This window comes from Mirounga angustirostris, unplaced genomic scaffold (genome assembly GCF_029215605.1).
Source record: "Mirounga angustirostris isolate CCGP_5_RB_7025 unplaced genomic scaffold, mMirAng1.0.hap1 SCAF_14, whole genome shotgun sequence".
Lineage (NCBI taxonomy): Eukaryota > Metazoa > Chordata > Mammalia > Carnivora > Phocidae > Mirounga > Mirounga angustirostris.
This window is the reverse complement of record NW_026991722.1, coordinates 35,820,955-35,837,946: the sequence shown is the minus strand read 5'-3', so window position 1 is coordinate 35,837,946 and position 16,992 is coordinate 35,820,955. Positions and strand designations below refer to the sequence as shown.

Below are 16,992 nucleotides of genomic sequence, written 5' to 3'. Positions count from 1 at the left end.
TTAATAGCCCCCAAATAGAAGCGTTGGAAAAGTTGGTGCTGTGAATGTTCTTAAGACAGTGTTGGTCTTTTCTTTTCTGAGTTCAGAATAATTTTGAAATCTATATGTAGGGCTTTTGGAAGTACAAAGGCAATGAAATAGGGAGTAAAGACCTGTGTTTGGAATTCCAGGCCAGAATAATTTGTGCAAAAGCATGAGCGTGTGAGAGGCGAGGCTTCTGCCCCAGGTCTGCAGGAACTTCTCGTTCCCTCAGGCAAACCCCTTCACTCCCCAGGCCTCATCTTCCCGACTCAGGAGATAAGGGCTTGCAGTAAATCACCTCGAGGGTCCCTCCGGTTCTGAGCAGAAGGCCTGTCTGAGAGATCAACCTTCTTTTAAGAGACACAGAATTCAAAGAGAAGTCAGCTTTTCTCACCCCTTGGGTTATCTTTTTGTCTCTTGGTTGCTGCTTTGAAATTTCTCACGTTTTCCTAAATTTCATAGACCCAGGGGAAGGCCTACCAAATTGAAAGAAAAAAGAATCATTACATTGTTATAACTTCAGCTGTTTGGTAGATTGATCCTAACAGGAGTTTCTAATCACTGAGCATGTTAGTTTTCTATTGCCATGTAACAAATTACCACAAATTTAGCAGCTTAAAACAACACAGTTTCCACGGGACAGGCTCCAGGCACTGCCTAGCTGGGTCCTCTGCTCAGAGGCTCACAAAGCAGTAGTCAAGGTGTCGACGAGGACTGGAATCTGGTCTGAGGCTTGGGATCCTCTTCCAAGCTTTTGTGTTTGTTGGCAGAGCTCATTTCCTTGCAGCTGGAGAACTCATGGTGGCTTGCTTCTTCTTTGGGTGCAGGATAATCTCTCTCCTAGTCTCTGAGCTCTGGAAATGCCTAAACCTGCTTTTAAATGGCCCACCTGGTTAGGTCTGGCCCACCAAGGATAATCTTCCCTGTGATTAACTCAAAATCAGCTGATTTGGGTCTTGAATATCTGTAAAACCCCTTCACCTTTCCCATGTAATGTAATTCAGTGATGGGAGTGTCCTCCTTAGACTCAAGGGGAAGGGATTATACAGAACCTCTATACCAGGGGTGGGCTCTTGGGGTGCATTCTGCTTACCACACTAAAGGAGTTTTTCTCCAATGATCTGGTCATCTGTCTTGGTTTGTCCCATATAGTTATAATCCTGGCCACTGGCTACCCTGCAAAAAAACGCTTTGAGATCCTTGAGACAGTTCCCTAAAACGTGTTCGTGTCCTGTTCTTTCTTTAGACTCTGTCGGGATTGCCAGACCAAGACAGCTTCTACGATGTGGTGGACTGCCTGGAAGAACTGGGCATTGCGGCCGTGTCCCAGCGGCACTTGAACAAGAAAGGGACCGACCTGGACTTGGTGGAGCAACTGAACATTTACGAGGTAACAGCAGGTACTTTCTTGATGGCATTGTGTCGCTTGTCAGAGGCTGAGGTGAACACATTCGAGACGGGTGGTTCTGAGTGTGGGGTAGCAGCGTCCACAACTCCTGGGAGTTTACAAAACGTGGGTGCTGGGCCCCCCCTCCCCAGACCTCCTGAATCAGAAACTCTGAGAGTGGGCACAGCAGTTTGCGTGCTGCAAGCTGCAAGCCTCCAGGCGCTCCTGGTGTTCACTCAAAGGCGAGAACCCGGGCGCCTGGGTGGCTCAGATGGTTAAGCGACTGCCTTCGGCTCAGGTCATGATCCCGGAGTCCTGGGATCGAGTCCCACGTCGGGCTCCTTGCTCAACGGGGAGCCTGCTTCTCCCTCTGCCTCTCTCTCTCTCTCTCTCATGAATAAGTAAATAAAATCTTTAAAAAAAAAAAAAAAAAGGCGAGAACCCTTGCTGTAGGAGACACTTGGTCGCTTGCTTACTGTTCAAGATACCACACAGCTTCTCCCTTTCCTTTGCGGTCTCTTTTGCCTCGGTGTTTTATTTGCTGTTTAATGCCATTGTAAGGAAATAATTAAAATTTTAAAATATTAGCCTAGATTTTCCCGTGCATTTTTACTTTATGTAATGTCAGTTTAAAGGGCAAATATAAGAGCATTTAACTTCTACGCAGAATCCTATGCCATTTCCAGTTCCTAGCTCCTACAGGCCTGTGTATTTTGTCCCTGCCAGAACAGTGGAAACACCATACAAGATGGACTCTATTGTTACTTCACTTCTTGCTATATGTTCATTCTGTTAACACTCTACCTTCAATTGACTGATGAGTAAGGGAGGGCTGAAAGGAAAAGGAACTGTGGACTGCCTTATCTTTCCAGCTTTTCTATGTCATTTCAGCATAAGTGGTTGACTAGTACAGCAGAGTAACCCAGGTAAGAAAGGATATGCTAGGACCCTTGGGTTGCCATCTCTGTGCATTCAAAGCCAGTTTTGGTTTGCATGGAAGGCCTCTTGGGCTCCAGGGCTGTCCATGCCTCTGCTTAGTTACAAGGGAACACACTTACCTTGTACTCATTTTGATTCTTACCAAACTCCCGTCTACTGTGCATCCATCAGCCCTCTCTTCTAATGTGTGCAAGGCACATACGCATATTGCATCTACTTCCCCTACTCATGCACATGCTCCATTGTCCCATTGGACTGCACTTATAAAACATAAGTTTAGGGGCACCTGGGTGGCTCAGTCAGATAGGCGTCCTACTCTTGATTTCGGCTCAGGTTGTGATCTCAGGGTCATGAGATCAAGCCCCATGTTGGGCTCTGCACTCAGTATGGAGTTTACTTGTCCCTCTCTCTCTGCTCCTCCCCTCGCTCGCTCTCACTCTCTCTAAAAAAAAAAAAATAAATGAAAAAAAACCCCAAAAATTTAAAGATAAAATTAATAAGAATTTCAAGCTGGCCAAAGAATATTAAAGCAAGCACAGAGCAGACTGTGAGCATGGAGCCCTGCACATCACACCCATGGCACATCCATGAAGGTGGCCTTGATTGGGTTACACATCATGGCTTTGTGGCCTTGTTCACTTGAGTTCAAACTGTTACCTGTGGGTTAGTTTTAAGTCAAATGCCCCCTTATTAAAGTTACTTATCTGATGTGACTCTTGTCTGGACTCTGAAGGTTAGAGCACATTTTATGAGTAGCAAATCACATTCTTTATTGCTGATCCTCACTGTCCCAGTTTCCTTCCACGGCCAGAAGGGGGCAGAATCTGGAGCTCTGATTCCACTTGGGTGTGTGACTAAATGGGAAAGCTTATTACTTTAGACACATGCTTACCCATCATAGTGGTGTGAACTAGGCTATCCTTGAGGACGTTGTCCAGAATGTACTCATCATCCCAAAAAGAAACCCCATACCTGTTAGCAGACACTTCCCATTTCTCCCTGCCCTGCCTACTACATACCCCCAAAACACTAATCTAATCTCGCTATGGATTTGCCTTTTCTAGACATTTCCTATAAGTGGGACCGTACAACATGTGACTTTTGTGACTATCTGTCACTTAACATGTTTTCAGGGTTCATCCATGTTTTAAGCATGTATCTCCTTTGTTCCTTTTTGTGCTAATGTTCCATTGATAACACATTTTGTTTATCTTTTCATCACTGGATGGGCTTTTGGGTTATTTCCATTTTTGGGGGCGGCTATGAATAGTGCAGCTATGAACATTTGTGTACAAGTTTCTGTGTGGACATATACTTTCAATTCTCTTGGTTATATATCTAAGAGTAAAATTGCTGGTCATATGGTAACTTGATGTGTAGCTCTTTGAGGGACTGCCAGACTATTTTCCACAGAGGCTGTACCTTTTTATTTTCCTACCAGCAATGTAATGAGGGTTCCAGTTTCTCTTTATCTTCCTCAGCGTTTATTATTGTCCTTGTTTAAAAATTATAGCCATCCCAGTGGGTGTGAGGTGGTACACGTTTTGGTCATGATTTGCATTTCCCCAGTGACTAATGATGTTGAGCCTCTTTCCATGTGCCTATTGGCAATTTTTCTTTTCTTTTTTTTTTTTTTGTGGAGAAATGTCTGTTCAGATCCTTTGCCCATTTTTAAATTGGGTTTTGTTACTCTTGAGTTGTAAGAATTCTTTATATATTCTGGATACTAGATCCTTATCAAATATAAATTTTAATATATTTTTCCTAGTATTGTTCCACTTCTGACCTAACTGATCAGTCTTATTCACAGTGATATATATTTTTAATCTTTCCTTTTTCTGCTTATAAAAATGATATGTACTTATTGAGGAATATATAAGTGTAAGAGGAAAAAAAATCACCCATGATTTATTACTAACCACGGTTAACATTGTGGTCCATTTTTCTAGCCTTTTTTGTATATATAGGTGTATGTTCTTAACTATGGAGATAATTGTCTATATACAGTGTTGTGTACTGAATCTTTATTGGTAAATATGTTGGAGCCATTTTTTTATAATTAAATCTTCAAGAACTTAATTTTATTAGGAACACAATATTCTGTTTGCATGTACCATAATACATATAGCCAAACTCCTTTTTTTTCAGATTTGGATTATTTCCAAACTTTTTGCAATTAGAAATGCTGTTATGATGGACAGCTTTATTCGTAGATTTTTTGTGCATGGCTAGAGTCCTTGGATATTTTCCAGTTAAGAGGCTCCATTGTGATTTTACTGGGTAGAAGTGGAGATACTGATGTGTAATTCACTATTTGCTATAAGTCATTGTTATAAAAAGTGACAGTTGAGGGACAGAACAGAATTATCTTTCTATGGAGGGATCAGAAGAAACTGAACCAGAGATACTTATTATCAGAGCTTAAAGCTTCCCATAGCCCCACCCAGCAGGCCAACTCTTGGTGTCCCTGCTCTGGGCATCTTCTCCAGCTGAGCCTCAGTTTCCCCAGTTATCTGCTCTGCATTTTGTGTTTCATTATCACTGGCAAGTGACATTGGGAAGTCAATGGATGGTGGAGGAGTATATTCTTACGGCTCCTAAATGAGAGGTTAATGTAAGAATACTAGATGGAGAAGGAAGGAGCTAAAGACAGTTCACTTACATGAAGGTGGAAGGTGGATTTTTTCCCAGTACAGATACCTTTTTACCTTAGCCCCTTCCCCGCCGATCAGAACTCCCATCTCTGAGACTCTCTGCTCAACCAGCGGGTTACATGAATACAAGTTTGGATTCTATGTAGTCAATGTATATTAGAAGACTGCATAATGCAGGTGAATTTCCCATTAGTGAGCCAACTGGGAGAGAAGTTTGAGAAGTGGCCTGGATACCTACCCCAGGAAACTTCCTGTTTCAGGCTGTACCTTCCCTTCAGCCTGCCTGACTCTCAAGCTACCTCCCCATCTCTCTCTTCCCCTTTACGTCAGCCTTTTCAAAAGTTGTTCTGTATTCACCATCTTCCTTTTATCCAACTGCATTTGCTTCATACCTTTAGTATCAAGGTCACATCATTCACAAATACAGCATCTGTGTGTTACTTGAAGAATAATAAAACAAATTCTTTACCTGTTGTGATGGTTAATTTTAGGTGTCAACTTGACTGGGCCACAAGGTGCTCAGATAATTGGTCAAAAATTATTCTAAGTGTGTCTGTGAGGGGGTTTCTGGATGAGATGAAGATTTGAGTTGGGAGACTAAGTAAGGAAGATTGCCCTTGCAGTGTGGGCAGGCCTTATCCAGTCTGTTGAAGGCCTGAGTAGAACAAATTCTCTCTGCCTGATGGTAATGAGCTGGGACAGAGGTTGCCCACTACCTTTGAACTCCACCTGAGCCTAACCCCATTGGTTCTCAGGCCTTTGGACTGCAGATCTTGGGTCTTGTTAGCCTTCACAATCATTAGAGACAATTCTTTATAGTAAATCTCCATGCATATCCTATTTATTCAGTTTCTCTGGAGAATCCTGACTGATACCCTCATGAATTTAAGAATTAGGACATTACCAGGAACTCAGAAGTGTCCTTCGTAGCCCTCCCTGGTGTCATCCCACTAACCCCCAGCACTGTTCCTTTCTTTATACTTTTACCTGAAAATCACTTACTCTGTGAGCTAACACAAAGGATCAGATTATCAAATCAGTTGACAAATCAGACATCTTGTTATCTAGCTGTGCTAATCTAGTTATGCTAATAATTTCAAGAATACAGACTATAGAGGTGCAGAGGGAACAGGGAAGGGTCTGTCTTAGGTCTTGTCTTCGTGCATCAGACGTGTGCTCTCTGACCCAGAAGAGGCGAGGTCTCCAAGTGGGGATCACAGGTCCCCTTGCCCAGTGAGTAGTATTCCATTATGAGACATCTCTACTACATAGCTCAGAGAGTCGTGGCTCACGAGCCCATAAATCTACATTTATTTACTACAGGTAATCCTCAGCCAGGCGATCCCTAGCCAGTCCTATCCTGGTAAGGGCATTCCAGAAACAAGAGCTCTCATTTTAGCAAATATCATTAGGCTATTTCTTAGGTGGTCTGGTTATTGGCATCCTTAACAAAAGATGAGAAAGAGTCACTTGCCTTTTTTCTTTCTCCAGAGGCATTGCTCTGTAAAAGGAGTGAAGAGGTCAAAGCCCAGCTATTTTAACTCCTTCCTCCTAGTCTGTATCCCTAAACAACATACTGTTTAATTATGTCTGCTCTCAAACTTTTTATAAAAGGGATATATATCATTTGTACCCTTTTATAGTTTTCTCATTTGCTTATTTTTTTTTAAACCTACCCATGTTGGGGCACCTGGGTGGCTCAGTTGGTTAAGTGTCGGACTCTTAATCTCAGCTCAGGTCATGATCTCAGGGTCATGAGCCCAAGCCCTGTGCTGGGCTCCATGCTGGGCATGGAGCCTACTTAAAAAAAACAAAAAACCTACCCACGTTATTGTGTGGCATTCTCATTTATTCATTTTCACTGCTGGTGAATGTATGACTATTTACCCGCTGTTCTGGTAATGGATGTTGGTTGGTTTGTGGTATTGTTGCCATGACAAACAGTGTTGCCATGTTCTTGTACTTTCCTTTTTGTGTGTGTATGCCATACTTTTTATGTTTAAGTATCAGTTTTATTCTTTATAAAATTATTTAGAAATTTGTCTCCTCTCTGATGATTTGATAGAATTCCCCTAGGGAATTGTGTGGGCCTGTGTGAGGAGGAGAAGGAGTGAGAGAGAGAGAGTGTGTGTGTGTGTGCATGCACGCGCATGCAGAGGGCAGGAGGAAATCTTTGGTAACTCTTTTCTGGGATCAATTTCGCTAAATTATATTTTACTAGGAAATCATTAATTTCTTTTGCATTTTAAATGGATTAGTAAAGAGATGTATAAATAATCTCCTATGAATGTTTTTGATTTCCTCTGTTTCAGTAGATATTTTCCCTTTAATAGTTCATAATTTTTGTTTGTAATTCTAGATAAACAAGTAGTTTGTCTATTTTGTTGGGGTTTTTTAAGTAATAATTTTGACTTAGGTATGATTTGCACTGCTTTTCTGTTTGTAACTCAATACTTTTTATTTTTAAAGATTTATTTATTTTGAAAGAGCGAGAGAGAGAGAATGCAGGGAGGAGAGGCAGAGGGAGAAAGAGAATCTCAAGCAGACTCCCCACTGAATGTGGCCTGGAGCCTGACACAGGCCTCAATCTCACAACCCTGAGATCACAATCTGAGCCAAAACCAAGAGTCAGACGCTCAACCTACTGAGCTACCTAGGTGCCCCTCAATACTTGTTTTTAAAATTGAGGTATAGTTGACATACAATATCCTATTAGGTGTACATCATAATGATTCAATAGTTTTATACATTATGAAATGATTCCAGGATAAGTCTAACTATCTGTCACTGTACAAAGTTATTACAGTATTATTGGCCATATTCCCTATGCTGTACATTACATCTCCATGACTTATTTATTTTATAACTGGAAGTTTGTACCTCTTAATCCCATCCCCTTCATCTGTTTCCCCTGCCCTCTGAGCCCATCCCTACTCTGGTAACAGCTTGTTTCTTGTATCGATGTGTCTGTTTTGTTGGTTTGTTTTGTTTTTCACGTTCGACATATAAGTGAAATAATATGGTATTTGTCTTTCTCTATTGGACTTATTTCATTTAGCATTATAACCTCTGGGTCCATCCATGTTGTTGCAAATGGCAAGATTTCATTCTGTTTTATGGTTGAGTAATATTCCATTGTGTATATATACCACATCTTTATCCATTCATCTGTCAGTGGACACTCAGGTTGCTTCCATATTTTGGCTATTATAAATAAAACTGCAGTAAACATAGGGGTGCACATACCTCTTTTGAATTGGTGTTTTCATTTTCTTTGGAGAAATACCCAGAAGTGGGATTGCTGGGTCATATGGTAGTTTTATTTTTAAATTTTTGAGGAATCTCTGTACTGTTTTCCAGAGTGCACCAATTTCCATTCCCACCAACAGTGCACAAGGGTTCCCATTTTCCCACATCCCCACCAACACATGTTATTTCTTGTCTTTTTGATAACAGCTGATCCTGACCAGTGTAAGGTGATATCTCACTGTGGTTTTGATATGTTTCCCTGATGATTCGTGATGTTGAGCATTTTTCATGTGTCTGTTGGCCATCTGTATGTTTTCTTTGGAAAAATGTCTAAGTCCTCTCCTCATTTTTTAATTGGGTTGTTCGGGAAGTTTTGGAGGTTCTTTATATAGTTTGGATATTAACCCCTTATTGGATGTATGATTTGCAAATATCTTCTCCCATTCAGTAGGTTGCCTTTTTTTTTTTTTTTGCTTTGTTGGTGGTTTCCTTCACTGTACAAAAAGCTTTTTAGTTTGATGTAATCCCATTTGTTTATGTTTGCTTTTGTTAACCTTGCCTGAGGAGACTGGTCCAAAAAGATACTGCTGAGGTTGATGTCAAAGAACTTATTTTGCCTGTTTTCTTCTAAGAATTTTGTGGTTTCGGGCCTTATATTCAAGTTTTTACTCCATTTTGAATTTATTTTTGTGTATGGTAGTAGAAGGTGGTCCAGTTTCATTTTTTTTTTTTTTTTTGCATGTAGCTCTCCAGTTTTCCCATCACCATTTATTGAGGAGCCTATCTTTTCTCCATTGTATATTCTTGCCTCCTTTGTCAGAGATTTATTGGTCACATAGGCTTGGGTTTATTTCCATTGTATTCTATTGATCTATGTATCTGTGTTTGTGCCATATCACACTGTTTTGATGACTGTAGCTTTGTAGTATAGTTTGAAATCAGGGAGCATGATAGCTCCAGCTTTGCTTTTCTTTCTCAGGATTGCTTTGGTTATCTGGGGTCTTTTGTGGTTCCATACAAATTTTAGGATTCTTCGTTCAACTTTGGTGAAAATGCCATTGGTTTTTTGATGGAGATTGCACTGAATTTGTAGATTACTTTGGGTAGTAGGGACATTTGAACAGTATTCTTCCAGTCCCGTAGCATGGTATATCTTTCCATTTATTTGTGTCATCTTCAATTTCTTTCATCAGTGTTTTATAGTTTTTATAACATAGGTTTTCACCTCAATGGTTAGATTATTTTTTATTTTTTTATTTTTATTTTTTTTATTCTTATGTTAATCCCCATACATTATATCATTAGTTTTAGATGAAGTGTTCCATGATTCATTGTTTGTGCATAACACCCAGTGCTCCATGCAGAATGTGCCCTCCTCAATACCCACCACCAGGCTAACCCATCCTCCCACCCCCCTCCCCTCTAGAACCCTGTTTGTTTTTCAGAGTCCATCGTCTCTCATGGTTCATCTACCCCTCCGATTTCCCCCGCTTCATTCTTCCCCTCCCGCTACCTTCTTCTTCTTCTTCTTTTTTTTTTCTTAACATATATTGCATTATTTGTTTCAGAGGTACAGATCTGAGATTCAACAGTCTTGCACAATTCACAGCGCTTACCAGAGCACATACCCTCCCCAGTGTCTATCACCCAGTCACCCCATCCCTCCCACCCCACCCCCCACTCCAGCAACCCTCAGTTTGTTTCCTGCAATTAAGAATTCCTCATATCAGTGAGATCATATGATACATGTCTTTCTCTGTTTGACTTATTTCACTCAACATAATACCCTCCAGTTCCATCCACGTCGTTGCAAATGGCAAGATCTCATTCCTTTTGATGGCTGCATAATATTCCATTGTATATATATACCACATCTTCTTTATCCATTCATCTGTTGATGGACATCTTGGCTCTTTCCACAGTTTGGCTATTGTGGACATTGCTGCTATAAACATCGGGGTGCACGTACCCTTTCGGATCCCTACTTTTGTATCTTTGGGGTAAATACCCAGTAGTGCAATTGCTGGATCATATGGTAGCTCTATTTTCAACTTTTTGAGGAACCTCCATACAGTTTTCCAGAGTGGCTGCACCAGCTTGCATTCCCACCAACAGTGTAGGAGGGTTCCCCTTTCTCTGCATCCCCGCCAACATCTGTCATTTCCTGACTTGTTAATTTTAGCCATTCTGACTGGTGTGAGGTGGTATCTCATTGAGGTTTTGATTTGGATTTCCCTCATGCCGAGCGATATTGAGCACTTTTTCATGTGTCTGTTGGCCATTTGGATGTCTTCTTTGGAAAAATGTCTGTTCATGTCTTCTGCCCATTTCTTAATTGGATTCTTTGTTCTTTGGGTGTTGAGTTTGATCAGTTCTTTATAGATTTTGGATACTAGCCCTTTATCGGATATGTCATTTGCAAATATCTTCTCCCATTCTTTCGGTCGTCTTTGGTTTTGTTGACTGTTTCCTTTGGTTGCAAAAGCTTTTTATCTTGATGAATTCCCAGTACTTCATTTTTGCCCTTGCTTCCCTTGCCTTTGGCGATGTTTCTAGGAAGAAGTTGCTTCGGCTGAGGTCAAAGAGGTTGCTGCCTGTGTTCTCCTTTAGGATTTGGATGGACTCCTGTCTCACACCTCAATGGTTAGATTTAATCCTAGGTATTTTTTTGGATGCAATTGTAAATGGGGTTGTTACCTAATTTTTCTTTCTGATAGCTCATTATTAGTAGATAGAAACATAACCAATTTCTGTTTGCTAATTTTATATGCTGTAACTTTACTGAATTCACTTATTAGTTCTAATCTTTTTTTTTTTTTTTTTTTGGTGGAGTCTTGAGGACTTTATATGGTATCATGTCATCTACAAACAGTGATACTTTTACTTCTTCTTTTCTAGTATGGATGCCTTTTATTTCTTTTACTTGCCTAATTGCTGTGGCTAGGACTCCAAATACTATATTGATTAAAAGTGATGAGAGTTGGCATCCTTGTCTATTTCTGACCTTAGAGGAAAAGTTTTCAGTTTTCACCATTGAGTGTGATGTTAGCTTTGGGTTTGTCATATATGGCCTTTATTATATTGAGGTATTTCCTTCTATACCCACCTTTTTGAGAGTTTTCACCATAAATGGATATTGAATTTTGTCACATGCTTTTTCTCTACCTGTTGAGATGATCATATGATTTTTATCCTTTGTTAATGTGATGTATGATGTTGAGTGATTTGTGGATGTTAAACCATCCTTGCATTGCTGGAATAAATCCCCCTTGATAATGGTGTATGATTTTTTTAATGTACTGTTGAATTTGCTTTGCTAATATTTTGTTGAGGATTTTTTCAGCAATGTTCACTGGGGATATTAGCCTGTAATGTGTGTGTGTGTGTGTGTGTGTGTGTGTATGTTGTCGTCTTTATCTGGTTTGGGCATCAGGGTAATGCTAGCCTCAAAATGGGTTTGGAGGTGTTCCTTCCTCTTCAGTTTTTCATCTTTATAATTTTCTTCTTTAACTTCCTTTCAGTTTACTTTGTCATTCTTTTTCTAGTCTTTTGAGTTGGTTATTTTATTCATTTCTTTACTTTTTTAACCATCCTCATCATGTTCCTAGACTATAACCCACTTGGTGATGATGTATTCTTTCTTAAAATATGTTGTTGAAATTCTGTTTATTACTAACTTATTTAGGATTTGTACAAAAGTATTCTTAAGTGTAAGATTGGCTTCCCCCTCATCCTCCCTCCACCTCTTCTCTTCCTCTCCTTTTTGTATGCCATCTTTATCAGCTTGGGCATCACTGTTTTGTTAGCATTTTGAAAGAATGATGCTAGTGTTCATGAGATGACTCTTGTGTGTTGCTTCTGTGTTTCTGGTGGCGAAGTGTACGAATGGCTCCAGGATATCTCTCTGATCATTCCCCCTCAGGGTCCTTCCCTGGATCCTTTTCTGACCTCCCTTTCAGTGTTGGGGTTTCCTTACCAGACCTCCTCTCTCAGTCTTTGTGGCCTGTTCCGATTTACCCAGTGAGTTCAGCAGCTTTTGAGGCTGGTGGCTGATATTTGACCTTGAGCTTTTGCCAAGGCCCATGGCTGCCTGCTTCTCTGCCTGCTTCTCTTCTTGTGTTACGTTCATTCATGAGGGCCTGTTATATATCATATACTTTGCTGGGGCTAAAAATACATAGAGAAGTTCTGTCTCTGTCCAAGGAACTTTAAAACTGTAGTCTAAGACAAGCAAGTAGCTGATTCCTCCAGCAACTAAATGTAATAGTACAGAGGGACAAAAATGGTGCCTGGGACACTCTATGTTGGGCAGAGCTACTTGGAAGCTGCAGATGACATGTAACCAGCCCTAACTGAACTTTATTTTTCTCCCATGAAGAAAATAAAAATGCTTTATCATCTGTTCATTTCTCCATTTCTATAAGCAGTAGAGTCTCCCATGTTACAAACCTGGAGCTATCCTAGACTCTTTTTTTTCCCCCCTCTGGCCGCCCCTCCCCCACATTTAGAAATCTGATAGCTGACAACCTAGCTCTGGTCCTGTTGTTTCTTACCTGGATTATTGTAGTATCTTCTCATTAATTTGTTCCTCTGTGAATTTGTTTATTTAGCACAGCTTTATTGAGCACCTACTATGTTCCAGGCACTATTCCAGACCCCAGGACATAGCAGTGAGCTAGACAGACAAGGTCATTGCCTTCAGGGAGTCCACACTCTAATGGGGTGCAGACAGTGACCAAGTACATGAATAAGCTGAGAATCTGAAGCTCCAAACAGGTTTATGAGGAGAGACAGGATGGAGTAGGGGTGAGAAAGTGAGGGCAGGGGCAGGGAAGACCCTTCTGAGAAGATGGCCTAAAGAAAGACAGTGATAGATGGTGAAGCAGTGGAGGAGCTCTGGCTTGACAGGTGTGAAGGGTCAAAAAGAGGTTCGTATGACTGGAGGGTCTAGGAGATCAGCATGATGTGAGCCTGGAGAGGCTGGCGTCCTGCAGGGGCTACACCCCATGGAGGCCTCTCTCTTTTCTCGCCCTGCCTAACTCCCAGCAACTGAAAAAAAAGAACCCTCCTGAAAGTCCGATCTGACTACGCCATTCCTCCATTTAAGAGAACAAACTCGAGTAAGCAAATGAGTGAATGAATACATGAAAAACCTTTTCTGTGGCCAGCAGGATGAAGCCCAAACACCTTGAGTTGATACAGGGACCTACACGGTTTGTGCCCTTTATGCTCCTGTGGCCTTGTCTCTGGCCACTCCTACGACATCTCTGAAGTTCTCTCCTGTCTCTGGAACATGAAAGGCAGGTCTTTTTGGAGGTGGGCAGGGGGTTTTCCTTTACTCTCTCTTCTTTGCCTAGAGTTCTTCTTCCTATTCTCACAGTTGGCAAATTCCTACTCTTGTAGGAGTCACCATAGATGTCCCCCCATCCACAAAGCCTTCCTGGCAAGATAAAAGGAGTTCCTGCTGCTTGTGCCCTGCTCTTTGCTCACAACTTATGAAAGAGAACTCGCTATGACCATACCTTGGACTGAGCAGTCCTCAGGACGTACTTGTCTGTCTGGCTTCCTTTGAGTTGCTACTCTGAGTCATGTCTCATTTCTCTCTTTGGCCCCAGGGCCCAGCAGTGTGCCTGTCAAGAGTAGACATTTAGTAAGTGCTTGAATGAAGGTCTCTTTTAAATATCACTTGTTTTATGGCTGTATTTGCCAGATGCCAGGTTGAAGGAAAGGCATGATTTAATCAGAATGCAGCTATTTTAAAGGAAAGATGCCTTGAGTATTATCTTAAGGTGACAACTTGATGCTTGAGATACTGGGCAGAGTCAGGGTTTTTATTCCTTTCTGAAAGTGAATGTTTTGAAAAATATTTACTGCCACAAGACAACTAAGTTCAGTATATGCAGGGGCAGCAAGGAGACCTGTAAGCAGAGCCAGGCTTTTCTTCACAAAAGACTATGAATGTTTTCAAATAATTGCAGAGAACTTGGTTGGGCTTCTAGAATTCTTCCTAAAAGTAGAGGATGTCTGGTGACCACATGTCCTGGACTTTTTGGGGACAGGCCCAACTCAATGTAATTTAATTCCATTTCAGAGAAGTGATTTAATTCCTGTTTAATTAAATTCATTTTAATTTTTATAGCTTTATTTGAGTTTTCAAATACATAAATTCACAAATCAAAATACGAAATCTTTTGTCAGATTATGTGTTCTAATTTTTTTTCTAAAAATGTGGTCCTGGTAATGGAAAAGCATATTAAGGCTGAAGACTTTGGGGGTGAGAGTGTGATAACGTGATTTATTTTAAGAAATATATATTTGATCATTATCCTTATTTCTGGCTCACAGCTCCCCAAACCCTTGAAATTTCCTAAGTGTTGAGAGTGATAAAGGTATATTTTGTTATGTTAGTGAGGTGACTTTTGGAAAGCACTAAGGATGGGGACTGATTGCCAAAGGAGGACCAATTATGTGATTAAGTAGTTGGAATTTTCAGTCCCAATCCCTGACCTCCTGGGACTGGAGGGACTGGAGGTTGGATCAGCCGGTGGCCAATGACTTAGTCAATCATGACTGCATCATAAAAACCCAAGATGACAGCTCTTTGGTCCTTTTTGGAGAGCTTCCACTCTTGGGGAAGCAGAATGCTCCCACATTCCACCAAGTTCCATGAAGACAGAAGCTCCTTTGTTTGGGAACTTGCCCTATGTATCTCTTAATCTGGCTGTTGATTTATATTTTTTATCCTATCATTTAATAACCTGGTCAATGTAAGTAAGTGTTTCCCTGAGTTCTGTGAACCACTGCAGCAATTTCATTGAACCTAAGGAGGAGGTGGTTGGGACCTCCAGTCTGGTTGGTCAGAAGCACAGGTAACAGCCTGGAGCTTGTGACTGGCATCTGAATTGGGGTGGGAGGCAGTGGGGGGGGCAGTCTTGTAAAACTGAACTCATAACTTAGAGTATTTTATGCTAGCTCTGGGGAGATAGTGTCAGAACTGAGTTGAACTGAGTTTAATTCTTAGATACCCTGCTGATGTCCAAGAATTGCTTGACCCCCCAGTGTTGGAATTGTGTCCAGAGACCCTAAAAAAGAGAGGTAGCTATTAATGTTAAGAATAATTAACTAATAGGTCCAGTCTCTTAAAGTCCTTTCATGTCATAGGTGATTTTTAACATGGGTATCAGTTACTCTTGCTGCATAGTAAGTAAGCCAAAAACAGTGGCCTAGCACAGCAATTTTGCTCATGATTCTGTGGATCGGACATTTAGGCCTGGTTTAGCTGAGAGTTTCATGCAGCTGCAGTTATCTGGTGGCTTGACTGGGGCTGCATGGTCTAAGATGGCCTCATTCACTTGGTTCGGCATTGGGTGCTGGCTCTTGGCTGGGCTCTCTGTCTTCAGCAGGCTAGCCTGCACTTCTTCACACGGTGGTAGCATTTCCAGAAGGGCCAATCCCAATGTACAGACACTTTTCAAGCCTTGTTTGCAGCATGTTTGCTGATGTCCCATTGACCAAAGCAAGTCCCTTAGAAAATGGGCTCAGTGTAGGAGGGGGCTACGCAAGAGTGAGGAAACAGGGAGGCATGGTGGTCTGGGAGCCTAGCACTGTGACCATCTCCCACAAGCTGCCATTGGTACAGTTGCTTCTTGAAATGGTTCTAGCACAGGCATCGACTTCACCTAAAAGCTGAACCAAGGTGTATAGATGTGGATGTATATGTATAGGATTAAAAAGAAGGTATGAGATAACAATATGGAAAAAGATGGTATCTATAATGCAAAGATGGCTGCCTATCACAACGTGAGTAGTAATATAATGATATAAACTTGAAGAAATGTGGTAGCTTTTGACTTCCATCAAAAATGTTCACATTGTTGGATATTTGATGATACTAAGAAACTAAGTGGAACAGTGGTATGGTGGTTATGGTTTTTAAAAATCCTTATCTTCTGGGGATATATACTAAAATATTTACAGCTGTAATGATATGATCTGGGATTTACTTCACTGTCTGGGGTTGGGGGTGGGGAGTGGAGTATAAATAACACAAGACTGGATGGGGTTGATACTTGTTGGACTATCAGGGATAATAAACACATTGCAGTCTGCATACTCTCTTTCATACCTTATGTATGTTTGAAAATTTCCCTAATAAAAGCTTGAAAAGAGTGTCCAGATCCTTCACTGGCCTCAACGATGGATGGAAGCTGTCAATAAGCACCCTAAACTGCTTCTAACCGCTTTCCTAGTAAGGTGGGGTTGAGTATGCAAGCATTCAGTGCTGGATTTGGAAACCGCTTGCTCCGCATCTGGGTTTTAGTGTATAAACAGTGTTCTACATTTAATTAAAATAATTAGAAGATATTTGCTGAGAGACCCCGCAAGTGAAACACTTCCTCATTAGGGAGATTGTAGAGATTCTCTGGGACATTACTGATCTCATCTTGGGTTTGGTGGAGGACGCTCGTTGTGCGTGTAGTGAATTAGATCTGACACCGGGGATTCGGAGTAAGAGGCGTGGTAAGGGCTGTTCTCTCCAGGTCTTTGCTAGCTCTGCATGTTCTTGACTAATATGTTGTGCCCCCCCCCCCCCGAATCTGAAGAATTGGGCACTGCCACCATAGCCTTGCGTGGGAAAGTAAAGCCTCTCTTCCTGTCTTCAGTGGATACTGGTGATTCTATGATTCTTCTTGTAAAAACAAAATCATGAGTGAACACCAGGCCCAAATTTCATGTTATGCA

At 41.2% G+C, this 16,992-nt stretch overlaps 1 protein-coding gene across 7 annotated transcripts in view; it reads left to right on the top strand.

Moving 5' to 3' along the window:
- The window catches only part of FHOD3 (formin homology 2 domain containing 3), a 456,888-nt gene that overhangs the window by 292,721 nt on the left and 147,175 nt on the right, over window positions 1-16,992 (top strand). For all 7 annotated transcript variants that reach the window (XM_045886817.3, XM_045886815.3, XM_054510321.2 and 4 more), the window contains one exon: window positions 1,268-1,411. In XM_045886817.3, the coding sequence (XP_045742773.1) occupies window positions 1,268-1,411 (144 nt within the window). The remainder of the gene's footprint in view (window positions 1-1,267; window positions 1,412-16,992) is intronic.